The sequence below is a fragment of the Mytilus trossulus genome, chromosome 13 (assembly GCF_036588685.1).
Source record: "Mytilus trossulus isolate FHL-02 chromosome 13, PNRI_Mtr1.1.1.hap1, whole genome shotgun sequence".
Classification (NCBI taxonomy): Eukaryota; Metazoa; Mollusca; class Bivalvia; order Mytilida; family Mytilidae; genus Mytilus; species Mytilus trossulus.
Genome location: NC_086385.1, coordinates 21,504,851 through 21,532,247, shown reverse-complemented (window position 1 = coordinate 21,532,247; position 27,397 = coordinate 21,504,851). Strand labels below are relative to the sequence as shown.

The 27,397-nt window shown below is 31.6% G+C and overlaps 1 protein-coding gene across 5 annotated transcripts in view; it reads left to right on the top strand.

Moving 5' to 3' along the window:
- Nucleotides 1–27,397, top strand: part of LOC134695455 (solute carrier family 15 member 1-like) — a 43,128-nt gene that overhangs the window by 2,138 nt on the left and 13,593 nt on the right. For 2 of the 5 annotated variants that reach the window (XM_063556707.1, XM_063556705.1), the window contains exons 2-23: nt 90–104; nt 1,895–1,952; nt 2,940–2,992; nt 3,661–3,745; nt 4,156–4,297; nt 7,598–7,675; nt 9,590–9,689; nt 10,221–10,311; nt 11,058–11,135; nt 14,130–14,212; nt 14,987–15,061; nt 15,940–16,029; nt 16,540–16,584; nt 17,667–17,702; nt 17,980–18,068; nt 19,257–19,338; nt 19,955–20,071; nt 20,710–20,868; nt 21,745–21,791; nt 23,661–23,792; nt 25,393–25,513; nt 26,004–26,135. In XM_063556707.1, the coding sequence (XP_063412777.1) occupies nt 90–104; nt 1,895–1,952; nt 2,940–2,992; nt 3,661–3,745; nt 4,156–4,297; nt 7,598–7,675; nt 9,590–9,689; nt 10,221–10,311; nt 11,058–11,135; nt 14,130–14,212; nt 14,987–15,061; nt 15,940–16,029; nt 16,540–16,584; nt 17,667–17,702; nt 17,980–18,068; nt 19,257–19,338; nt 19,955–20,071; nt 20,710–20,868; nt 21,745–21,791; nt 23,661–23,792; nt 25,393–25,513; nt 26,004–26,135 (1,908 nt within the window). The other 3 variants (XM_063556710.1, XM_063556709.1, XM_063556706.1) reach the window with 3 other exon arrangements.

Below are 27,397 nucleotides of genomic sequence, written 5' to 3'. Positions count from 1 at the left end.
TAATATTTTTAAGTTCTGTGGTACAATAAATTAATCCATTCAGACGTCATTTTCTGTGTTTTTTAAATAAATGTTTATGATTTTTACAGATGCGGTGGTTCTTTGTGAGCTATTTTGTTTGAATTCTCATCAGGGTGCTTGTGAATTAGTATTTACGTTGTACGCATGGCTTAGAATTGAAAAGATTCTCTGATATTTTGATAATTATGTCAATTTTATAGGTCAAATGTTTTTAAACATAATGCATGTTTTTATATTTTTAAGGTTGATTTTTGTATTTTTTACCCATTAATGAATTGTTTGTAAACACTATTTTTACAACTTTATTTGTTTGCTTGACCTTAAAATTAAGAATGTGCTTAGACTATGACATAACCCACTTTTTGAATTTTTACCATGGTCACTTTTATGCATGTACAATGTAGATAAGTATAGCTGAAATTTGACTGTATACTTATACATGTATTAGTCAAATTGAGGTTAGCGAAAAAAACTATTTAAATTCTTACTAGTAGGAAGTCTCAACATATTTTGACTTACAATATGTATTTGGATCTGAGCTATCTGTATTATTGAGTACTTGGATAACTATATTTGGTATACAATGGTACATGTATATGGGAACCTTGCAAAGTTAACATGCCAGTCAGATATAGGGTTCACCTGATCATGGTCTCATAATCAACATGATCAATATTATGTTTTTTATGGTTTGGTCTATATGCAGTACATGTTCACATATACTTTGGATACTATGAGGAAAATGTCAATTATATTTGGTGCATGTAATGATTGTATGGTGTACACATCTGTCCTGTAGGGTTTATCTGACCTTGACCTCATTTTTGGAAAGATTGGAACTTGTTCTAAATTTTTCCTTAGGTACTACTGGCCTCCATTACAACAGGACAGATTACAAGCTTATTTTACTGCATGTATTCACACTGAAATATAGTTCCCTATGGCTAAAGTTCTCATGTTTGTGCATATAATACACATATAAACTGTGATGTGCAGGCTTTTTTTAAGCATTTTGATTACATAATTGAGTATTGATACAATTTTTGGTCCACAGCTCAGAAACTATTAGGTGTACTTATAGTGGTGTGTATGCCTAAAGTGCTAGAGGTTGTGGGTTGGCAACCAGATTGGTCAAACCAAAGATTTGAAAATTGGTATTCTCTGCTTCTTCACTAAGCTGGTGGAATGAAGGAATACGAGCAAAGACTGATCAACTTGGAGTCAGAATAATGTCTCTGTGAAATATCTTCCTGTGGATTGTTACTTTGAGGGAATCATAAAAAGTCCTCAGAATAAATAAGCCAACTATATTTGGGCTATGGAATATATTGATTGTTTAAGATAAAAATGTATATACATTTGTATGTGACTTATTTGTCCATCTTGCAGAGGTCATTGCTGTGTTTAAGGTGGTAGAAAGTTTCATTAGAGGTTTAGCTAGCTAGCTAATCTACCGTTCCCTACATAAAGAAAAGTCTGTGCCAAGTCAGGAATAAGACATTTGTTTTCTATCGGTTTGATATGTTTAAGTTTATGATTTTGCCATTGGATAAGGGACTTTCTTATTTGAATTAATATTCCTTGGATTTCAGTTTTTTTGGGGTTATTTTAGCTTTTAGCTGCAAGTGTATACTGTCAAATTTTATTCATGAAAATAGGAAATTGCTGATTCTCATACTTAATGTTCAGAATTTTTTTTAAAACTAAATTTATAGTATTTAAAATGAGAATTCTGCAGTGAAAGAATAGTTTAAAATTGTACAAATTGCTATTAAACTGTTAATGGTGTCAACTTCGTTCTTTTAATGATAAACAAATCTAATAATGCAAGACTTGAATTCAGAAATATATGGAGTTACATCTTCTATTCTAGATCATGACATCATGGAGTTCTGATGAGGAGGAAGAATATACTCTATTCTCTAAAGAAGGTCTGATTTCATCCTTAACAATATAATATTGTTCTTGTTTTCTTTTAAGTTGTCACTTTTGTTTTGTAATCCTCATATAGAGGGTTTTTACCCCATGTTACCACATTAGTCTTGTATTCCCTTAATGCTAGCTCTAACTCTACAAGCGTAAGTTGAGAGTTTTATAAACACGCCATTTTACATTTAAATTAACCCATGCTTTATGTTGTTGTTATGGGATTTTATGTAGTATTTTGACAATTTGTTTTGCATGATTATTGTTGTAGATTTATTAATGTGTAAAAGTATCTGTGCATGTGTTTATGGAAATGATTGTATGTGCAGATCAAATATTATGTACCATTTATGAGTACAGCATCTATGTACTATGGACATATTCTTGTTTGCTATATTTTTATTAGAAATAATGAGTAACTTTATTATTATAATTGTATATATAGTTTGCCATTTTTATGCATGCATTATCAGGACTATGTATAATTTTTAACAATTCAAAGTACAGGCAGAACTTTGTATATTTGATATTCAGCATTCTAGATTATGCATGACAGTTAGCTAGATTTTTAATCTAGCAGTATATTGTAGCAGTATAAAAATATTGAGAAATTGTCATATTACTGTCTGGAACCTCAGTGGACTTATAAAGTACCCACTGTTAACAGTGTATTAAATGTAGTTGCAATTTTTTTCATACCCTTTTAAGATTTATTTCTTCCTGTTTAATTCCTCAAATAGCAAGTAGAAGAAATGGGTCATGAAAGTTAAGTAATGTTTTGGTCCAGCTGAAAAAAGTGAAATTAGTATAAACAATGAACTTGTCTATATAACTCCTTAAATTTGGAAATGGATAATAAACAGAAGAACAAATGACAGGTTGAGAGTCAGCTTGAGAGCAGTGTTTGACTCAATAATGTTTGATTTTAAAATACAATGTATTAAGATTGTTAAGAATGACCAAAATAGAAATATTTGTTACTTCTTTTTCAGATGATAACTTACTGAACAATCAAAATGGTGGTAGTGGAACAGCAAAGCCAAGGGTATGTTCTAATTTAAATTTTTCAGGTTTTTTTCTTATTTTCAAGAACAGAAATGATTTTTTGTCTTTACCAAATGTTTAGAAATACCATTGAAAAATCAATGTAATAGATTTGCATGCCAATTCTTAAGGCACGAAGGACACAGTTACACATGTTTCAAATATTCCTAATGGTTTTTTTTAAATTATGAAAAATGATTTAAATGGAAAGACAGAAAACAATTTCAACTGGGACTGTTACATTGCCTGCATGTCATAGATTGTGATAAGGTCAAATAAAAATGTGCCATTAACAGATACTCAGTCAATGACAGTTAGTATGCAAACTTGTATTAGCATTTGCATATCTTCAAATTCATGTCCATTGATATGTAACTGTGTGTATGGACTGGAAATATTTTGCATAGTTATAGACATGTTAAAATATTGCCAATTTATTTTCAACATTTGCATCAAACTATTAAAATTCTCTGTTTTTAAAGTTTCATATCAAATTATAATTTTTGAAACAACAAACCGTTTATCAATGATATCTTATAAGTTTACAACAACTGCATAATGATGCAACCTTTGTATCTTTTTTTTTGTGTGTGTTTTAGATTGGTATTAGATTTTCGTACATGTATGTATTGGTTATTAAGTATGAGTCAAAATATTATTCTCTTTCAGGAATCAAATGGAGGTTATCCTAAAAGTGTTTTCTTCATCCTGGGGACAGAGTTTTGTGAAAGATTTTCTTACTATGGCATGCGAGGTATGATTTACCGTATTCAAATTAAGTAACTAGCAATTACTACCAACTGTATTTTAAGTCAGATTTTGTATCAGAATCTGTTGGATAAAAATCTGCCTTCATAAATCCTCCTCTCTTTCCTACCTAAGCAAATTAAAGTGCTTACAGTACTGCCCATGTTAAATTGAAATAGTCTGGGTCCATTTTAATATTTTACCAAATTGATATATTCCAATGGCATACTGAATTTTGAACTGATGTGGATTGAATAAGACACACACTATGCCTTTTACTTTGGCTGTGAGCATTTATGTTGAGGGGCAAGCTGGAAAGGCTTTAAATTGTGTATTGCTTTCTATGATGTATAAGATTTTAGATAAAAAAAAGGTCATTATGAAAGTGATGTAACATTAATTTTTATTTATTTTCAGCCATTTTGATTCTGTACTTGACAAAATGGTTAAAGTTTGATGCAGATAATGCGACTGGTGTATATCATGGATTTGTATTCCTCTGTTACTTTAGTCCTCTGTTTGGAGCAATCATTGCTGATGGTTATCTGGGAAGATACAGGTAAGCTTTGTATTCCTCTGTTACTTTAGTCCTCTGTTTGGAGCAATCATTGCTGATGGTTATCTAGGTAGATACAGGTAAGCTTTGTATTCCTCTGTTACTTTAGTCCTCTGTTTGAAGCAATCATTGCTGATGGTTATCTGGGTAGATACAGGTAAGCTTTGTCTTCCTCTGTTACTTAAGTCCTCTGTTTGGAGCAATCATTGCTGATGGTTATCTGGGAAGATACAGGTAAGCTTTGTATTCCTCTGTTACTTTAGTCCTCTGTTTGGAGCAATCATTGCTGATGGTTATCTGGGTAGATACAAGTAAGCTTTGTCTTCCTCTGTTACTTTAGTCCTCTGTTTGGAGCAATCATTGCTGATGGTTATCTGGGAAGATACAGGTAAGCCTTGTATTCCTCTGTTACTTTAGTCCTCTGTTTGGAGCAATCATTGCTGATGGTTATCTGGGTAGATACAGGTAAGCCTTGTATTCCTCTGTTACTTTAGTCCTCTGTTTGGAGCAATCATTGCTGATGGTTATCTGGGTAGATACAGGTAAGATTTGTATTCCTCTGTTACTTTAGTCCTCTGTTTGGAGCAATCATTGCTGATGGTTATCTAGGTAGATACAGGTAAGCTTTGTATTCCTCTGTCACTTTAGTCCTCTGTTTGGAGCAATCATTGCTGATGGTTATCTGGGTAGATACAGGTAAGCTTTGTCTTCCTCTGTTACTTTAGTCCTCTGTTTGGAGCAATCATTGCTGATGGTTATCTGGGAAGATACAGGTAAGCTTTGTATTCCTCTGTTACTTTAGTCCTCTATTTGGAGCAATCATTGCTGATGGTTATCTGGGTAGATACAGGTAAGCTTTGTATTCCTCTGTTACTTTAGTCCTCTGTTTGGAGCAATCATTGCTGATGGTTATCTGGGTAGATACAGGTAAGATTTGTATTCCTCTGTTACTTTAGTCCTCTGTTTGGAGCAATCATTGCTGATGGTTATCTGGGAAGATACAGGTAAGCTTTGTATTCCTCTGTTACTTTAGTCCTCTGTTTGGAGCAATCATTGCTGATGGTTATCTAGGTAGATACAGGTAAGCTTTGTATTCCTCTGTCACTTTAGTCCTCTGTTTGGAGCAATCATTGCTGATGGTTATCTGGGTAGATACAGGTAAGCTTTGTCTTCCTCTGTTACTTTAGTCCTCTGTTTGGAGCAATCATTGCTGATGGTTATCTGGGAAGATACAGGTAAGCTTTGTATTCCTCTGTTACTTTAGTCCTCTATTTGGAGCAATCATTGCTGATGGTTATCTGGGTAGATACAGGTAAGCTTTGTATTCCTCTGTTACTTTAGTCCTCTGTTTGGAGCAATCATTGCTGATGGTTATCTGGGAAGATACAGGTAAGATTTGTATTCCTCTGTTAATTTATTCCTCTATTTGAAGTGATCATTGCTGATGGTTATCTGGGTAGATACAGGTAAGCTTTGTCTGCCTCTGTTACTTTAGTCGTCTGTTTCGAGCAATCATTGCTGATGGTTATCTGGGTAGATACAGGTAAGCTTTGTCTTCCTCTGTTACTTTAGTCCTCTGTTTCGAGCAATCATTGCTGATGGTTATCTGGGTAGATACAGGTAAGCTTTGTCTGCCTCTGTTAATTTATTCCTCTATTTGAAGTGATCATTGCTGATGGTTATCTGGGTAGATACAGGTAAGCTTTGTCTTCCTCTGTTAATTTAGTCCTCTATTTGGAGTGATCATTGCCGATGGTTACTTGGCTAGATACAGATAAGATCATGTGACAAAAAGTGATGTACTCAGTGTAATATTATAATGAAGTTCCAGAAATAGTTATTTATAACCCATATTTATCTATAACCTTTTCTTGTCATAAAAATTCAGGAATAAACATGTTTTTTTATACGCTCGGGACGGGACGTATTATGGTATACCGTTGTCCGTCCATCCGTCCGTCTGTCGTCCACACTTCTAATAACTCAAAAACACTATCACTAATATCCATGAAACTTTGGTGAATTGTTTATATCAATTTTTTTTAATTTCAGATTTTAAGTTTTGGATTTATGGGGCTTTATTTATAAAAAAAAGGGGGATTTTTAACACTTCGGACAATAACTCCAAAAGGCTTTCACCAATGTCCATGAAACTTTGGTGAATTGTTTATATCTATTGATGTAAGCTCCCTTTCAGTTTTTATAGATTTCAGATTTTAAGTTTGGGATTAATGGGTCTTTATTCATAAAAAAAGGGTTTTTTTTAACACTTCGGACAATAACTCAAAAAGGCTTTCACCAATGTCCATGAAACTTTGGTGAATTGTTTATATCTATTGATGTAACAAATAATACTTAATAAAATCTGATGAAAACATAAAATTTGTAAAATCTTTAGTTCAATTTAAAACATTAAATTTCTTGTAAAAAATAGGTTCCATGAATGTCATACGTTTGTACTATTATTGAATGGTTGCAAGGATGAAAGCACATTAGCAGTCCCTGAGATACTAACTGTTCCCTGAGGCATATATCATTTTATGATAACATACTTTCATTATCTTCTTCCTCATTTAGATCATAACTTTCAGTAGAGTCACTTTCACCATCTTCACTTTCCCTGTTATCTTCTTGCTGCTCCTCATTGTCATTGTAGTCTTTTTTGCCATTTTTATACACCTGTCGTCTTTCAGACGGGAGGTATTATGGTATACTGTTGTCCGTCCGTCTGTCCGACCGTCGTCCACACTTCAGACAGTAACTCACATAAGCTCCCTTTCCATTTTATAAATATAAAAGGTACTTGGTACTCAGAAAGTGTGTTGTGAACAAGATAGAATGTATGGATGAAAAATTAAGACAACAAACTTAGTTAAATTTGAGGTAGCCTTAATAGTGCCAATTTTTTTGTGCATTTTTATTTATTATTTGACAGGGCTCACACTATTTCTAGTTGATCATATAAATTCATGAAAAGACAAGTTAAAAGAGCAATGGGCGTATCATGAGCTAAAGCGCAGCCCTTTATTTCCTTCTATATTGCTTATGCAATGCTTGGAGAAAAAATTGTCATGAAGCATTATATTTTGATACTGAATTATTTTTTTAATCAAATTTGTATTATAATTAAAAAGATGATTTGCAAGAATATGGGTGTCCAAATTTTTTCAAGAATTAATCAAAATAGAAAACAGAAAAAACACTTAAAAGCTTTACCTTTTTATAGCGGGGTTGAGAAGATTTTTTTAGTATTATTTATGGTATTTATTGGAAATTTTATAATGTCTGACATTAATTTTTCAGGACAATCCTATATCTGAGTATTATTTATGGTATAGGAAATGTTATAATGTCTGCAACAGCAGTACCACCACCAGAATGGTAAATATGTTATTGTATCTTTGATGAATATTATAATATTTTTGACCTTTGAATTAAATTAAGAGTAGGAAACAATGAATATGCCCCTGATCCAAAAGAGGGAGTATACTGTTTTACATCTGTCAGTACTTCCCTCTGTGCTTCCCATAATCAAGTCATAACTAATCAAAAGATTATATTATTATATAGCATAATAGCTATATATAAAAAAAGAAGATGTGGTATGATTGCCAATTAGACAACTGTCCACAAGAGACCAAAATGACACAGACATTGACAACTATAGGTCACCGTACAGCCTATAGCCTTTTTTTCAGATTCATGGCTCATCAACTACCTGTTTACTGAATCATCTAACACACTGTAGGCATGTATGAATTTCAACATATTTTTGTCGAGCCTGCAACTTTTGTTGCAGAAAGCTCGACATAGGGATAGTGATCCGGCGGCGGCTACGGCGGCGGCGGTGTTAGCTCACTTCTTAAAAGCTTTATATTTTAGAAGGTAGAAGACCTGTATGCTTCATACTTTGTATATAGATGCCTCATGTTACGAAGTTTCTGTCAGTCACATGTCCAATGTCCTTGACCTCATTTTCATGGTTCAGTGACTACTTGAAAAAAAAGTTAAGATTTTTTGTAATGTTAAATTCTCTCTTATTATAAGGAATTGGATAACCATATTTGGTATGTGCGTACCTTGCAAGGTCCTCATGCTTGTCAGACAGTTTTCACTTGACCTCGACCTCATTTCATGGATCAGTGAACAAGGTTAAGTTTTGGTGGTCACGTCCATATCTCAGATAATATAAGCAATAGGTCTAGCATATTAGGTGTATGGAAGGACTGTAAGGTGTACATGTCCAACTGGCAGGTGTCATCTGACCTTGACCTCATTTTCATGGTTCAGTGGTTATAGTTAGTTTTTGTGTTTTGGTCGGTTTTTCTTATACTATATGCAATAGGTCTACTATAATTGGTGTATGGAATGATTATAAGGTGTACATGTCTAGCTGACAGGTGTCATCTGACCTTGACCTCATTTTCATGGTTCAGTGGTTATAGTTAAGTTTTTGTGTTTTGGTCTGTATTTGTCTAATACTTTATGCATTAGGTCAACTATATTTGGTGTATGGACATATTTTATAATCTTTATGTCGGTTACGCTGGTTTTATTTGACTTTGACCTCATTTTCACTGTCCATTGCTAAGTTTTAAGTGTTTGTGTGTTTTGGTCTGTTTTTCTTTATTTATAAGCAATAAGTCAACTATATTTGTTGTATTGAAGAATTATTAGCTGTCCATGTCTGCCTGGCATGGTTCATCTGACCTTGACCTCATTTTCATGGTTGATTGCTCAATGTTTCCTTTTCTTGGTTAATGTTGAGTTTATGTGACAGTTGTAAAAAAGCTTTGTATTTAGGTCTATCAAGATAGTATCAAGGATTAGTAAAGAAGGCGAGACATTTCAGTGTGTGCACTCTTGTTTCAGGAACTAAAAAACTTTCTTTATTTTGAATGTAGTCTTTGCATGGAATCTGTGCTATGCATTTTCAGATTCATTATTCATCAACTTCCTGTTTCCCAAAAAATTGTATTCCATCACAAAATGTCCATCTTGGAGCTACAACTACAAGTCAAGGCTATCTAATATTTGGTAGCAATCTTTAACATGTTTACATCGTAATGTTTTGTTTCATTCATCACTAATCTTTCTAAAGCTGATAACCTAATAATCAAAGATCTCTAGAAATTGAAAGTTTGATGGACAAGACCCTTATATTCATTTTATAAAGTTTAAATACTATGGAAATTTCAGTGTTACATACAATCTATTATATAAAAAAGAAAATTTTGTAAAAACAGCTACAGTTCTGTATGAAACCTATGTTGATCCTCTTATTTCACTATGTAGGATTGGGCCAATGATTGCATTAATCCTGATCGGAATTGGTACTGGAGGAATAAAACCTTGTGTAGCAGCCTTTGGTGCTGACCAGTTCAGACCAGAACAAGTAAGGAATTTCCCTTATTATTATATAACTCTATTTATCCTATCATCTCTTTAGGTACCAGTCTTTGTAAGAATCAGGCAATTTAGAAGAATTTCAAACTTGGCCAAACAAACACACCTACCTAACCATCCTATTTTAAAGTTACCCTAATATTAAATTAGAAATGGTAGAATAAACTCCTTCCATGCCGTAATTTATGGGTGTTGTCTTCTTTATTGTTTTATTTTACTTTTATAGTGAAAGACAACTGTGAATACCATTCTGTATCCACCCACTATTACCCAACTGCATGATAACCACTTCAGGTGTTGGTTCACCTTGTTCAAATATAAAAACAAGTATTAAACTGAACTAAAATCAAAATAAATTTAATGAGAATGTTAATATAAAAAAGAAGATGTGGTATGATTGCCAATGAGACAACTATCCACAAAATACCACAAACATTTACAACTATAGGTTACTGTATGCCTTTCAACAATTAAAAGTGCTTTCTACGAATACATTAACTGTTTAATTTGTATATTTTAGGAAAAGCAACGTGAAACCTTCTTCTCAGTGTTTTATTTTATGATAAACTTAGGAAGTATGTTTTCAATTATACTGACTCCAATCCTCAGAGGTGAGTATTTACAGGAAATTTCTACTTAGTTATTTTAGTTTAAGAGTTATGTTTAATGTAATATAAAAAAGAAGATGTGGTATGATTGCCAATGAGACAACTATTCAATTAAGAACAAAATGACACAGACATTAACAACTATAGGTCACCGTACGGCCTTCAACAATGAGCAAAGCCCATACCGCATAGTCAGCTATAAAAGGCCCTGATGATAGTTATCAAAGGTACCAGGATTATAATTTAGTACGCCAGACGCGCGTTTCGTCTACATAAGACTCATCAGTGACGCTCATATCAAAATATTTATAAAGCCAAACAAATACAAAGTTGAAGAGCATTGAGGATCCAAAATTCCAAAAAGTTGTGCCAAATACGGCTAAGGTAAGACTGATAAGACTTTGAAAAGAGTAAGTATAATTGAAGTAGGCACTCCGCTTTGTATGAGACAACACACATTATGAATATGATCAGAGTTTTGAACAGTTCACTGAAAAAAAAATATTTATAAAATTTGTGCTACTGTGATTAATTTATATTAGACCTCTTAGATGTATGGAACATTGTAGATACACAAGATTTCCCAAAGTAATTTGCAATTTTTTTACTTAATACATAACATCATTTTGTTTGTTTGTTTGGTCTATTGAAAAAATATTAAATCAGCCTGAATAAACAGCTTTGGTCAGCTTGAAAACTATAAATTAAATCTTATTTGATCTTATCTTTTATTGTATTGTTTCCTACAGCTGATGTGCATTGTTTTGGAGCAGAATGTTACCCATTAGCTTTTGGTATTCCAGCTATTCTGATGATTTCTTCTGCTGGTAAGTCCCAAGACATGAAAAAACGATGCTAAATTGCTCTTAAACCTGTCACATTTAGTAATTATTATAAACATGTAAAAGATAATTATATTTGTCTCTACAATTCTCAATGTAAATACTCAAGTATATTTCCTGTACTGGAGTTTTGTGACTGCTTACTCCAATTCTGTGATGGGAAATAATCACTGATTGTTCTTTTTATTGTTCCAATGGGTGAGGGAGTCGAACAGATTTAAAATCTGTAAAACATGTAGTTTAATTTGCATTTAACAATACCACATCTTCTTATTTTTATATTCAAAATAAAATGTTGAATTGAAAGTGAATTATGCAATAAAATCTCTAGGCCACTGGCATTCTAAGCAGTTTGTCAACAGAAATTGCCAGCCTGTCGACACTGAAGATGTGGATAGAAATCCTGGTCATAGGGAGGTGTTATTGACACTGATTTTATCGGAAGGTCATATTTCCAACAATAAAAATAAACAATAGACCAAATCAAATCAAATCAAATAAATTTATTGCTGTAAATTCCTATACAGAAATGATACCAGCCGACATTTACAAAATACAAATACAAAAATAAACAAACCAAAAAAAAAATAATATATTTACATTGTGTGGAGGTGTTATTCATACAATATTATTAATTCAAGCTACATATGTAAAACAATCAGCTTTAATACTATAAAAACTCTTAACAACTTTATGTTTGCTTTAAATGAATGTTCAAATCATACACATATCACTTATTCCATCTACACTTACAGTACTAATGTCTGTATCATTACTTTTCAAAATGAAACTAAACTTATCTTGTTCACACATATTAACTAAAGATGGAACTATATCACTTAACCCTTTCCTCCATAATGACGCCTTTTGACGCCACCCCCCTTACTCCATAATGACGCCTGTGTAGTACCTCAGTTGAAACACTTTGACGACAAAGTGTCTGCAGTTGACTTAATAAAATTTGTATCCAATATTAAAAGGCATATCATAGGAATATCTGACTTAAATTTATTTGATGAAATAGTTGTTTTTTGCAATCCCTTAATACTTTAAAGTATATGTTCAGCATTTTATTAAAAAAATCCTATGCGAATCAAGTATGCAAAAAAAAAAATTCAATGGAGGAAAGGGTTAAACTACAAAAGACTACATTTCTATCAAGTTCTAACGCATTACATTGAATGAGGAAATGGAACTTTTTTTCATGATATATCCAATGAATGGAATTAAACACCAATCAACAAACAAACAAATCATGTAAAATTAACTTGACAAAAAACTATTTTCAACCTTTTTTAAGAAGTTATTTTGGCTACTTTATCAGTGAAAATGATCAGGATACACCAATGAGACAGCAATCCAATAACAAAAATAATAAACGGACATCTAGACTACCAGATGCAGTCTGATATATGTTAAGTTCTAAGTTTTCTGTAGTCAATAAACAATGTGGATGAGTTAAACTGAAACAATCAACGATTTGTCATCAACACCAAATTTTTCAAATAACAAGATACCTGCATGTCATAAATAGTTACAGTTGGATGTATTGTCAGGTTACAGCTTGATAGTAAAGTTTGCCTGGTAAATGTGATTAAAGTTTTACTCAAGTCTCATTTATCTACTTAATCATCATTAATAACTTTGGTTTATGATAAAATCATCATGAATAACTTTGGTTTATGATAAAATCATCATGAATAACTTTGGTTTATGATAAAATCATCATGAATAACTTTGGTTTTATTGTCGAGCCTTCGACTTTAGTCGAAAAAGCGAGACTAAGCGATCCTACATTCTGTCGGCGGCGTCCACAAATATTCACTCTGTGGTTAAAGTTTTTGAAATTTTAATAACTTTCTTAAACTATCCTTGATTTCTACCAAACTTGGACAGAAGCTTGTTTATGATCATAAGATAGTATCCAGAATTAAATTTTGTAAAAATAAAATTCCATTTTTTCTGTTTTTTTACTTTTAAATGGACTTAGTTTTTTCTGCGGGGAAACATTACATTCACTCTGTGGTTAAAGTTTTTAGAATTTTAATAACTTTCTTAAACTATCCTTGGTTTGTACCAAACTTGGACAGAAGCTTGTTAATGATCATAAGATAGTATCCAGAAACAAATTTTGTAAAAAAATAAATCCATTTTTTCTGTATTTTACTTTTAAATGGACTAAGTTTTTTCTGCAGGGAAACATTACATTCACCTTGTGGTAAAAGTTTTTAAAATTTAAATTCCTTTCTTAAACTATCCTGGGTTTGTACCAAACTTGGACAGAAGCTTATTTATGATCAAAAGATAGTATCCAGAAGCAAATTTTGTATAAAGATAACTCAATTGTTTCTGTATTTTACTTTTAAATTGACTTAGATTTTCTTCAGTGAACATTACATACAGTCTGCAGTTAAGGTTTTCAAAACATTTATTAGATTCATTAAATATCCTAGATTTTTACCAAACTTGGAAAGAACCTTCTTACAATCATAGGATAGTATCAAGAGGAATATTTTTATTGATTTTTTTGCCTAATTTTTGTTGAGCCTGCGATTTACAGCAAAAGTAGGCGAGACACTGGGTTCCGCGGAACCCTTACAAATTTTTTATCATAAAATCATCATGAATAACTTTGGTTTATGATAAAATCATCATGAATAATTTTGGTTTATGATAAAATCATCATGAATAACTTTGGTTTATGATAAAATCATCATGAATAACTTTTGTTTATGATACTGTGGATTCATTTATTTTCGTGGGTTCCAATTTTTGTGGTTTGAAGAAAACTTGCATATTCATGGAAATTTAGTTTTGTGGTTTTGGCAAAGTCTGCATACATTCCTTTAGGAAATTTGTAATTTGTTGAACATTTAAATTCGTGGTTCCCCTGTCCCCACGAAATCCACGAAAATTGGTATCCAACGAATATTAATGAATCCACAGTAACAAATATGTCTTTTACTTGTCTGTTTTCAGTGATATTTATAGCAGGTGGGAGATCATATAAAAAGATTCCCCCCACTGGTAACCTCATTGGAAGGGTATTTAAATGTATTTTTGTAAGTACAATGTAATACAATGCATGGTAGCAATTCAGCTGCTCATTTTAATTGATAATTCATGTTTTATCTCACTTCTAAACTTATAAATTTATGGCACAGTCAGTTATGCTCTTGTGTTAGTTGAGAAATTGATTCTTTATTTTGTTACTTTATTGTGGTGTTAAAGTGTTGACCAAAGAACCTTTTGCATGAACTATGGAAGCACTTCATGTTCGTGTATGCTTTAATTAAGTTTCAGCTCAATAAGTAGGAAGTTCATTGATTGAACTGATACATGACTAGTATTTTTGGTCCACAATAATGAAAGGTAAAAGTTTTTGTTTAGAATTTTATATGTAGTGTCCAAAATTTTCATAGAAGTTCTAATAAGTCAAACAAATTATTTTATTATTTTCGTTTTAATTACAAAATGTAACATAAAATTATGATTCCTCCTAGGAAACCAACAGGCTTAAGATAAACAGCTTGACCTAAGTTTCTAACAATGGTTACATCAGATATCTATACAATAAATGGATAATTTGTTATATCATTGTATATTTCAATGTTTATCTTTGTTGTTTGAGATTGATATGTTACAGTAATTGATGTTCATAAATGTTTTATCTTTTAACAATAAAATAATAAATATGCAGTTGTTGTCAAATATTGGAGTACTAAATCATAAACTTGATTCTAAATTTTAGAAATCTAAACATTCTTATACTTCTGTTATGTATGCTATCAAAGGATGTTTCATATATTTACATTTTTTTTCTTTTATAATTGTAGTATGGTATAAAAGGGAAGATATCGCATCCTGATAAAAGACCTCATTGGTTAGATCATTCTGTTGGACTTTTTGAGGTAATAAGACTTGGTAGCAGGCAATTGATATTTACACATATGAACACATATTTGATATATTAGAAATCAGTTTCTACAAAGTTATGCTAACTGCTTTAAATTATTTTAGAAGCCTTGTAGACCGAAGGTTTTTTATTAGTTAATTTACAATCTAATTACCCTGTAAACACTGTGGTTGTGAGGGCAATATCCACTCATGGCAAGGTGTATTTGACTCTGATTTAAGTAGACTAGGTTTGCCAGTTTTCCTGCCCAAGTCTCTGGTTCTTTAGGTACTTTGGCTTCCTCCACAAAAAAACTTGCTATCATGTAATAGCCATGAGTGCTGAAAGTGGTATAAATACAACAAAACAAAACAAAAATTTATCTGAAAGGTTTCAACAGACAAAGAAATGAATAATGAATGATTGAAATAAATTTAGAAAACAAATTTAAAACTAGCAAAATGTTGTAGTTGTTTTTTGTTTTTTGTATTGACAAATGAAAGTAGGTTCTGAATACTAAGATTTGAAGACTTGATCACATTGATTGGCCTAAATACCCCATGTTATGATAGTCAGTAAGATCAATTTCAACACATTGCACTAGGGACCTTATACACAATATATGTCTGTTGGTTCGTCCTTTAGTCCATATGTCAATCCATCTTTCAGTGCATCCTTTGTCCCATGAATATTTTTGGTCACATCTTTCTCAGGAACTACATTACAAGGATTTCTGAAATTTGATTTCAGGGTTTATTTGAGTCAGCTTAACTGTGTGATTTGTCAATCACTCAAAGACTTTCTGTTTACCTTATTCTTTTAGCAGACAGGGGTATCATTTAGTAAGCAGTAGCTCACAGATTCACTTGTTAAATATTTTCATTGCATTTCCAGGCTGATTTTGTGGAAGAAGTAAAACGTCTGTTAAAAGTGTTAATCATATGTGTACCGTTGCCATTATACTGGGCTCTTGGTGATCAACAGGTTAGTATAGCTTGATGACTTACATGTACATTATCAAAGCTCGGGAAATGTTTGTAATCATGTGTCAATGTTTTAAGCATTTTAAATACTAGGGGTTCATCTGTTTTCATGGGTACTAACTTTCATGTATACATGGATTTTTGTGATTTTGACAAATTTTACATACAGCACTAAAAGTAATTTGTATTCTATAATTAAAAGTCAAAATCTATATAAATAGAAGATGTAGTATGATTGCCACTGAGACACCTCTTCACAAGAGACCAAATGTCACAGAAATTGATAGATAAAGGTCACTGTACGGCCTTCAACAAAGAGCACAGCTTATACCGCATAGTCAGCTGTCAATGAGACAACTCTCTACAAAGACCAAATGACATAGAAATTAACAACTACAAGTCGCTGTACAGCCTTCAATAATGAACAAAGTCCATACTGCATTGTCAGCTATCACATTTTAAAATATATATGAACAGAAATTTTTATGATTTATTTTTTATTTTTCTATAGGGATCAAGATGGACTTTACAAGCAGAACAGTTAGATGGCAGCATGGTATGTTACTGTAAATAAATGTAACTGGTTCAATGAGTAACCTCTGTACCATTAAAATATTCTTATTGGAACAAAAAAGATTTAATAGATATGGTATTAGTTTTTGTCTGAATGCATACATTTGTTAAATGGAAAGCTAACACACCTTGGAAAAATAGACTCAGACTTATTCACACAGTCAATTATACGCACAATCACTTCAGGATATAATGCAGATCCCTTCCAAGTTTAATAGTTCAACAGGTCATAGCGTTGGTGCAAAAACAAACAAGTATCTTGGTTGAATAACATACAATTTTGTACACAACTTTTGGGAGTTCAGAAGAGGAGTATCTCTGTAACTTTCAAACATTGATGCTGAAACTATGGATGAATAAGACAAAATACAAACTTTTAAACATTGATGCTGAAACTATGGATGAAAAAGACAAAATACAAACTTTTAAACATTGATGCTGAAACTATGGATGAATACGACATAATACAAACTTTTAAACATTGATGTTGAAACTATGGATGAATACGACATAATACAAACTTTTACACATTGATGATGAAACTATGGATGAATACGACATAATACAAACTTTTAAACATTGATGTTGAAACTATGGATGAATAAGACAAAATACAAACTTTTAAACATTGATGCTGAAACTATGGATGAAAAAGACAAAATACAAACTTTTAAACATTGATGCTGAAACTATGGATGAATACGACATAATACAAACTTTTAAACATTGATGTTGAAACTATGGATGAATACGACATAATACAAACTTTTACACATTGATGATGAAACTATGGATGAATACGACATAATACAAACTTTTAAACATTGATGCTGAAACTATGGATGAATAAGACATAATACAAACTTTTAAACATTGATGCTGAAACTATGGATGAATACGACATAATACAAACTTTTACACATTGATGATGAAACTATGGATGAATACGACATAATACAAACTTTTAAACATTGATGCTGAAACTATGGATGAATATGACATAATACAAACTTTTAAACATAAAACTGCTGTTGAATTAATGTTTGAATGTCTTGTCCTTTGCAGGGTCCTCTTGGAAGAATCAAGCCAGACCAATTGCAGGTAAGATATAAATACTAGGATATTAATATGTGCATTTACAAAGGTTTTTACAAAGAAAAAAAGAAAAAGTATTAGTAATTTGTATAAAGATTTGGAACCATGATTTTGAAAAAGAGGGGACCCCAAACTAGACAACATTAAGATCAGAAAATGTAACATGTCTATACATAAACTATGTGTAGCTCCAAAAGGCTTTTAAACCAAACTGTGTATAGCACCCTTACTCTTCCAAATAATCAGTATATATTGTAATGAATTGTAAATTATTTCTTTGTAGGCACTGAATCCTATCCTGATCTTAGGACTTATACCACTGTTTGAAAAATTGATATATCCATGTTTGGATAAATGTAAAGTTCCTAATAGGTGAGTATGAAGATAACTTTACCCCTCCTTACAGGTGTGTCAAGATTTTAAAAAGATGAGTAAGATAAATTATGGATTTAACAAATGTGTGGGTTAAAAGAAGATATACAAATGTGTGGGTTAAAAGAAGATATACAAATGTGTGGGTTAAAAGAAGATATATAAATGTGTGGGTTAAAAGAATATATACAAATGTGCGGGTTAAAAGAAGATATACAAATGTGTGGGTTAAAAGAAGATATACAAATGTGTGGGCTAAAAGAAGATATACAAATGATTACTAGTAAACACCAACTTACAGAGAGGAGTGTTAACTACAAGTACCTTCTGCAAATTTCATTACATATTACTCAGCTTCTGTACTGACAAATGATTCTAGAACTTCTTGACAATGACTTCCAGTTGTGATGATACTTTAGTTTTTTATAATACTCTCTAAAAGAAAAACAAAGAACATGTAGTATGCATCCATGTCAAACAATTAGTATATGCACAGTTAAAAAACACACAAAAAGCAAAGGAACAGTGTTTTTATTGCTGTCATTCATCTCTAGGTCACAATGGTGCCTTAAACTTGGAGAAAAAAAAATCTTACCTCACTTCACTCTAAGCACTGAAGCTGATGGGGTTACCTGTTGTATTTTGCAAGACATTCGATTCATTTTTATGCCCCATTTATTGGCATTAAGTTTTCTTGTCTATGCGCGGTCCGTCTGTCCATCAGTCTGTTAGAGTCAGGTTAAAGTTTTCTTTAAAGTTTTTGGTCAAGGTAGTTTTTGATGAAGTTAAAGTACAATCAACTTGAAACTTAGTTAACCTGTTCCCTATTATATGATCTTTCTAATATTAATACCAAATTAGAGATTTTATCCAATTTTCACGGTCCACTAAACATAGAAAATGATAATGCGCATGGGGCATCCATGTACTTTCTTGACACATTCTTGTTTTTCTTGACACATTCTTGTTTTAATTTCTGTAAAGTAATTATTCAATTTTTTTTTTATTACAGCCCAAAACTGTTTATTTAAAATTGCATGATAGATCATAATCATAAACTTATTTATTTATTTGTATTAATAGAAATATTCAGCAAAAATTGATAAAAGTTTTATACATTTTAGACAAACTTCAGGATTTATGGTGTGCCCATGATTTAAATCTACCCTTGTATTTTGTATTTTTCAGGCCTCTACAGAGAATGGTTGCAGGAATGTTTTTGTCAGTAATAGCTTTTGTTATGGCAGGCTTTGTGCAACTTAAAATAAATGTGAGTAAATCAATCTAACAAGGACAGTTACCACTTCGAACATGTCATAACATAGATATAGGATCACATCTGTTAGTTTTAAGTGGTAAATTTGGAATTAAACTAATATGTTGATCTTTAATGAAACATGGTGGTTATTTTGTTGTTCCTTTAATAATCTGTTCTACATGCAATTGCAAATGCTACATGTAAGTTGACATAGAGATTGCTGTAAAGGCAAATAAGACACAAGAAAACAATAAGTATACAATGAAAAGAATATAAAGACTTTCTTCTGAATTTATTTTGAATGTCGTCTGGTGATTTGCTATTGGCATTTAACAGCAAAAATTCAAAAGAAATATAAATGAATATTGAACATGTAATTAGACTTGAATCAACGTTGCCATTGTGTCTGATGAACAACTATGATGTCCTTTGCTTGTTAGATGTTATTTATAGCTAATAATCTTGATTTGAATCTTAACATTTTACATATTTGATTTCTCAATCTTTTGAACTTTAGTATGAATGATGAAGGCAGAACTTAAAACATCAGTTTCACATAGAAAAGATTAACTCAATGTTATTTTATAACACAGACTACACAACTAAAGACTTATTTATTTATTTTCAGAGTCAGTTTGAATCTCCTTTAACTACAACAGAAACAGGTATAACTCATTACAACGTGTTACCATGCTCTGCATTCATTTCCTCATCTCACTACAGTCAAAGTATACACAGTCTTCAGGTATATATATATATATATGTATACTTTGTGACGTTACGTACTTAACTACCGTCTCATAGTTACAATTATTCGCCTTTCACCTGAAGATTGTTGTAAAACATGAAAGTACTTGTGAATATTAAATAATATATGCACTATCCGGAAATGTTGGACTTTTTTATTTAGATATATTTAACTATACTCAAGACTTTTAACAATTCGATATATATATATATATATGTATTAAAAATTAAATACACAAAAAGAGTTTTAAAATGCTGCTTTTAAAACTCTTTTTGTGTATTTAATTTTTAATATATAATTCTGTACACCACTTGAAAAGAAACTTTTTTTGTATATATATGTATATATATCTTTTCTTAAGAGTATTTATTGTTTTGTGATGGTGAATTTTATAAAGATTGAGTTAAATGTGTCAAAGCTTGACTCTATGATATATAGATAATAGATGTCAGATAGAAGCTTAAGCTGATTGTTAAAAAAAATTATCAAGAATCCTATTTTTTAAAACAAATAACTTGGATACTATAACTTCTTTATTTTATGTTAAGATCTTAACTTTGTTTTGTTGAGGAATGATTTACTGATTTGCTTTTTACAATGCAATTATTATAACACTACTATTATTTTTTCCCCAGTTAGGTGAATTTCAGAAATTCTCACCTGGCAACATCACTTGGAATGTATCAGCAGATTGTTCTACAGAAAATATCTCTAAAACATTCAATTTCAAAGGAAGTCACTCGTATAGACTTGTTATTCTTCAACACAATAGTTCAGTGCTGGATCTCATTAAGGTTGGTATACTTTGTTTCAGCTTTCAACAAGTGTCATTTTTATGCCCACACTGTCACCAAAGGGTTTATTGAGTTTTACTCATGTCTGTCCATATGTATTTACACAAAATGTACCAAAATTGATCCAAAAACTGGTTTCCGTTGTATAACTTTAGTTTGCCTCAACGAAATGTTATGAAACTTATATACTATGCTTATTCCCACAAAAAACAGATAAAGTAAATGTAAATTTACTATTAAAAAGTTTTTAAGTTATAGGACCTATTGAAATTCTCAATGGCTTTCATTGAGTAAATAAATGTGTACATGCCATATTAAAACTTTTTATTACATTGGTTGCAATGAATTACATTGATTTCCCAGTTAAATAAAAACCGATAATTTCACATGTGAAATAAACGTGGTTATTTCACTCTCTGATGTCATACAACAATAGGCGTTGTCAAGACATCGATAACGTCGGGTCAAAACATCCGTAGGAAAAACATAAAGTTCCTTACATTTTCGACATTAATTTCATAAAAAAGAGCCATTTGCCAATGTAATAAAAGAATAACTAATCAAAGAATTCAAATATCGAAAAATATTCAACTCGTGACTGAACAACACTGATAATTAACTCATGCGCTACGCACAATCATGAATTAATGTGTTGTTCGGTCAATCGTTGAATATTTTTCTCTATTTGAATTCTTCGATTAGTTATTCCATAATTATTGCCAGCTTGGAAATATTCAATTTATATATTAGATGAGTAAGACTAAATAAATCATACATAGAGAGGGTATGTAGGGTGTACCCCACAAATCCCACAAATCTCAAGAAATGAATCCTATGTTAATCAAATTTTACAATATTATTTCCATTTTAATTTAGATAGAGGACCAAAGAAAGAAGTCAGGAGAAGGAAATTCTTTAATAAGGTAAATCCAGTAATCTTTGGAAAATTTCAATAAATATCTTATTAATCTTTGGAAGATTCAAATATCAGTCCCTGTATATCTTAGCGTCCATGTTTAAATGTTCCATAAACCATGATTAACTGAAAATGACAACTTAACAATGTTTTTGGAAAAAATGTCATGATGTAGCCTCTGTTTTAACCTTTGTGGTATATTCTTTTTAATTTATAAAGGAGAAGGAGAATCAATACACAAAATTGAAACAGTGGGAAATTCAACATAAATTGGTAGAATAAGATTAACAAAGGATAAATAAAACACAAAGACTGCATTGTAGGCATTTACTTTCAACAAAAACGTTATTTAGAGAGTTGTAATACAACCGAAATTTTTTTTTTTTTAAATTGATCATATATTGGTATCACATCGTCATCAGTGTCGTCCGAAGACATATTGATTCGGGATAATAACTTTTGAATAAGTATAAAGAAATCAACAAAATTTTAACACCAATGTTTATACCCACAAAAGGAAGCTTGGGATTGATTTCAGGGTAAATGGTCCAAAAGGTTTAGGAATTAGGGGACCAAAGGGGCCAAAAACAACATTTATCTAGTTTGAGGACAAAAGTTGTGTATTAGTATTTCAATTGTTTTGAAATTGTACCACAATGTTTAATACCTTAAGTAGAAGGTTGGGATTTATTTTAAGGGGTTAATGGGCAAACAGTCTAGAAATTGAGGGCCAAAAAGGGACCAAAACAAGCATTTTTCCAGTTTCAAAACAATAACTTGTGTGTAACTTTATGGATCTCTCTTACCTTGTACCACAATTTACCATATAACACAAGGAAGGCTGGGCTACAGTTTGGGGTTAATTTTCTCAAATATGTAGGAATAGGGGCCAAAAAAGGACCAAAAAGAGGCATTTTTCTAGTTTACAGACAATAACTTATGTTTAAGTGTATGGATCTCTATAGATTTTTACATGAAGATTCAATACCACTAAGATTTGGATTAAATTTTTTTTTTGGGGGGGGGGGGGGGGGGGGGGGGGGTAGTTGTTTTCAAATTTTGCTCTCAAATTCCAAATTTTTGAAAATCTTTAATTGCACAATATTGCGTAATAGATTTGTTGTAAGATCTTGACATTTGTTTTGTGTCAGAAACACATATTATGTCAAAATTTGATAGCAATCCAAAAAATAGAGCTGTGTCAAGCTTGAATGTTGTGTCCATACTTGCACCAACTGTTCAGGGGTAGCTTCTGCAGTGTATAAAGCTGTGCCCTGCGGAGCACCTGTTTTTTTCTCATGAAATTCACATCTGACCAAATTTCTCTGACTTGGATTTATCCACTCTTCACTGGATCTTGCTTATTAGTCAGGTTAACAAGTTCAATATTTTATAACCACTGCATTCTGTATGTGCCTGTCCCAAGTCAGGAACATATATTTTAGTGGTTGTCATTTGTTCAAGTCTACCATATTTGTTTTATAATTATTTTTTTTGTTATAAATCATGACATTAAATTTGTCAGTGGAATTGTTTCTTATTTTCATGGTATTTTATAGCTGACTATAAGGTATGGCTTTTTGTCATTGTTGAAGGACATATAGTTGCTGATATTACTTAAATCCACTTCATTTGAACATTAGTAATAATACCACATCTCCATATTATATCAGTGGTCTGGTAACAAGTTGTAGCATGTTGAGCTTGGTCAAGGGAGGGTGCTTGTTCTAACCTTGGCTAGGTCAAAACAAAGACTTTATAATTGGTATTTGTTGCTTCTTCCAAGTATACAGAATTCAGGAGTAATAGCAAAGACTGATTGACTTTTGTATAACTATTGATGATAAACTTCTTGAAACTGCACATTTTTTTTCAGTGTTATGAATATGGATAATTCTATAGAGAGTGTGAAACTGGTACCAACTACTTATACTGGTACTGTTACAGAGAAAACAGGGATCACATTTGATATCAAAAACCACACCCACCTTTCTTTAGAACCTGAAAGGTAAGATGATATTTCTTAAGTATTTGTAAATAATAAACTGTTATTTTTAAACATTGGCAGGGTTTACCCTGGGTAGTGTCTCTGTTTTGTGAAAAATAATATTTCTTTAATCTCCTGTTGTGTGAATCATTAAGGATTAAGAAGGATAAATTTAACATAAATCATTATTTTGTTGTGTATAAGTAATAACACCAAACATTGTCATCACAGTTACTGTGGATTCACTTATATTTGTTGATACCAATTTTTCGTGGATATTTGATTTTGTGGTTTTGCAAAAATTTCATTGTAAGCCTATTTAAAATTTATATTTTGTTGAACTTTTAAATTTGTGGTCTGTATTTACCAACGAAATCAATGCAAAATTGGTATAAAACGAATAATAATGAATCCACAGTACTGGAAATGGAAAATCAAGGAGAAATTAAAAAAAACCAATAGCTTCCAAACATAGATGAAATAATCATGCTTATGTCGCAAAATAACATCAGTAATTTTTATATGACCCCAAATATTTTTTTGGGATCGTATAATGGTATGATGTTGTCGTCGTCGTTTGAAGACACATTGGTTTCAGGATAATAACTTTACCGGTAGTTTAAGCGAATAGATCTTCATGAAATTTTTTCAGAAGGTTCAATACCGCAAAAAGGAAGGTTGGGATTGATTTTGGGGATGATGGTCCTAACCGAATAGGAGTTAGGGGCCCATAACAAGCATTTTACTAGTTTCAGGATAATAAATTGTGTAGAAGTATTTCAATTGCTCTGAAATCATATCGCAATGTTTAATACCACAAGTAGAAGGTTTGGATTCATTTTAGGGATTATGGGGCCAAAGTTTAGGAATTAATGGCCAAAAAGGGGTCAAAACAAGCATTTTTCTAGTTTCAAGACAATAACTTACTGTGGATTCATTTATTTTCGTGGGTACCAATTTTCGTGGATTATGGAAAACTTGCAAGTTCGTGGGTATTTAATTTCGTGGTTTTGCGGAAGTCTAGTTACAAGCCTATAGAAAATTTGTTATTCGTTGAACATTTTATTTCGTGGTTCACCAGTACCCACGAAAGCCACGAAAATTGGTATCCCACGAATAATAATGAATCCACAGTATGTTTAATTGTATGGATATCTCTGAAATTGTACCCACAATGTACCATATAACAAAGGGGAGACTGGGATTAAGTTTTTGGTTAATTGCTCAAAATATGTAGGAATTAGGGGCCAAAAAAGGGCCAAAAAGAAGCATGTTTCTAGTTTCCAAACAATCATGACAATAACTTGTGTTTCAGTACATGGATCTCTCTGAAATTGTACTACAAGGTTCAATACTGCAATGGAAAGCATAGTTGAGTTTAAGGGTTAAAAGCTTGAATATTGTGACCAAATTTGGCCCAACTGTTCAGGATTCACTGGGGTTGTATAAAGCTGCGCCCTGCGGAGCACCTGGTTGACATTGTTACTAAATAATTACAAAATATATTCCTTTGTAAGAGTCAATTCATGATTTAGGCTTAGTGCTTAGAAATGATGTATAGCTCAGTTTGCCGTAACAGAAGTTAACTATCTGTTTACCTAATAAACTTTAATTTTAACAGTTATTCGGTTTATAAGTTACCAAAGAATGGTGATAATGCAACAGATTGGAGTTTGGTGTCCAGTGTCAAGTTGGGTATAGGTGGAATATATACACTTCTGTTATATACTGAAAATGGCAAAGTAAGTACTGGTATAGGTGGAATATATACTCTTCTGTTATATACTGAAAATGGCAAAGTAAGTACTGGTATATCACAGTTTTTATCACATAGAAATGGCTCTTCAAATTTATTCTTGGATATAAAAACATTGGGATTTGTCATATGCAGCCTCTCTTTAGGAATTCTGGTGGAAGATAAATTTTCATCATTTGTTTAAACACCTAGAAGTCAAAAGTCATATGTGTTTAAAAAATTCCATCAGCTGTGTAAAAAAACTAAACTGGGTTTATTATATCTGTTCAACCCATATTGTTGTGAACACATGCAAACAACCAAAAAATGTTAACTTGATGACAAAAACTATACACCATAACCAATTGTTGATAATCTGCAAAATTAATAAATTCTCAGGTGTTTTTATTTTTAAGATAAAAGTCTCTTAGATTATTTTCAGTTGTATTACTGTTATTTATACAACAAGTATTATTGTTTTATGTTCTTTATTTCAGACAAACCTGATGTTATTTACCAGTGTAGAACAGAACTCCTTGTCCATGTTTGTGATGGTACCACAGTATATAGTTATAACTGTGGGGGAAATACTTTTCTCAATTACTGGTCTCTCGTTTGGATATTCACAGGTGATTATTATTTTATAAAACATTTGGCATTCAATATTATACATTTATTTCCCGTGCCTGAGGGAGATATAAAGATTTGTTCACCCAAAAATAAGGGTAATCAGATCTTCATATCTACCAAAGCCAAGGGAAATGAATGTGTTATTCCACTGCCTATGCATTGTTTACTTATTTACAATAACTGTAGGTTACCTCGCATGGTGTAGTCCTGACATTTCAGATGGGAATATGAAGATTTGTTCAATGACTTGGGATGGTCTCAACCAATCAAATATTGATTGAGCTACCAACATGTATATGCAGTGGAATAATATAAGTCAAATAGTTTACTAGTGACCTAATATGTTATATACATGCATAGGGTCAAAAATTTCCAAAAGCCCATTGTTTAACAAATATATCTTGCAGACTATCTTAACATGTGTCATTTAGGAACCTTTTGATTGGTGGCCTATCAAGATGAACAAGTCTTCAATACATTGGACCTGCATCTCTTGGTCTATATAAAAATAAATGCCAACAAGAATGATTTATCACCTTTCATGTGTTTTCTGCATTTATTTCAATCATTTATCATCAATTTCTTTGTTGTCCATGTTTTCAGATTTTTCCTCAACGTCATGTTTTTTTTCTTTAAGAGATATATACCAATACTAATGTGTCTCAAATTAAACCATGCCTACTAACCCCATATTAAATATACACGGTCTCCATACGGTCGCTTTTAACCAATGATATTCCTAGAAATATATATGAGGTAAGATAATTTTGGTTACATTTTTTCCAACTTTTGTATTGAGGAATGATATGTTATTTGGTTAGGAACTAATCATGATGAGTTGTATATTTAAACAAAGTTTATTTCTGTTGTGCAGTAACTTCCTGCTTGAAGATGCCTTGAGTTTAAGCTATACCTGATGTGCATAGATTTTTTGTTAGCTTGGTTGATATTTAAAATTTGTCTTGTATGCCATTTATAAATTTACAAGACAAGACACTTGGTGTTTGATGATACTTAAAGATTACATTATTATTATCAACTGAGTCAGAATTTTATTAATTAATGTCTACAGTGTTCTCCCCAGATATTTCATTTAGCATCCTGGTAAACAGGGGAAATTGAAATACCATCTTGTTTCCAAAAATTATAGCATCACATCCATAACATAATCTATAAGAAAAACACTTCAGATAGCATCACATTTAAGATTATAGCATCACATTACCATGATGCTAAAAGGCCCTTGGGAGAACACTGGTCT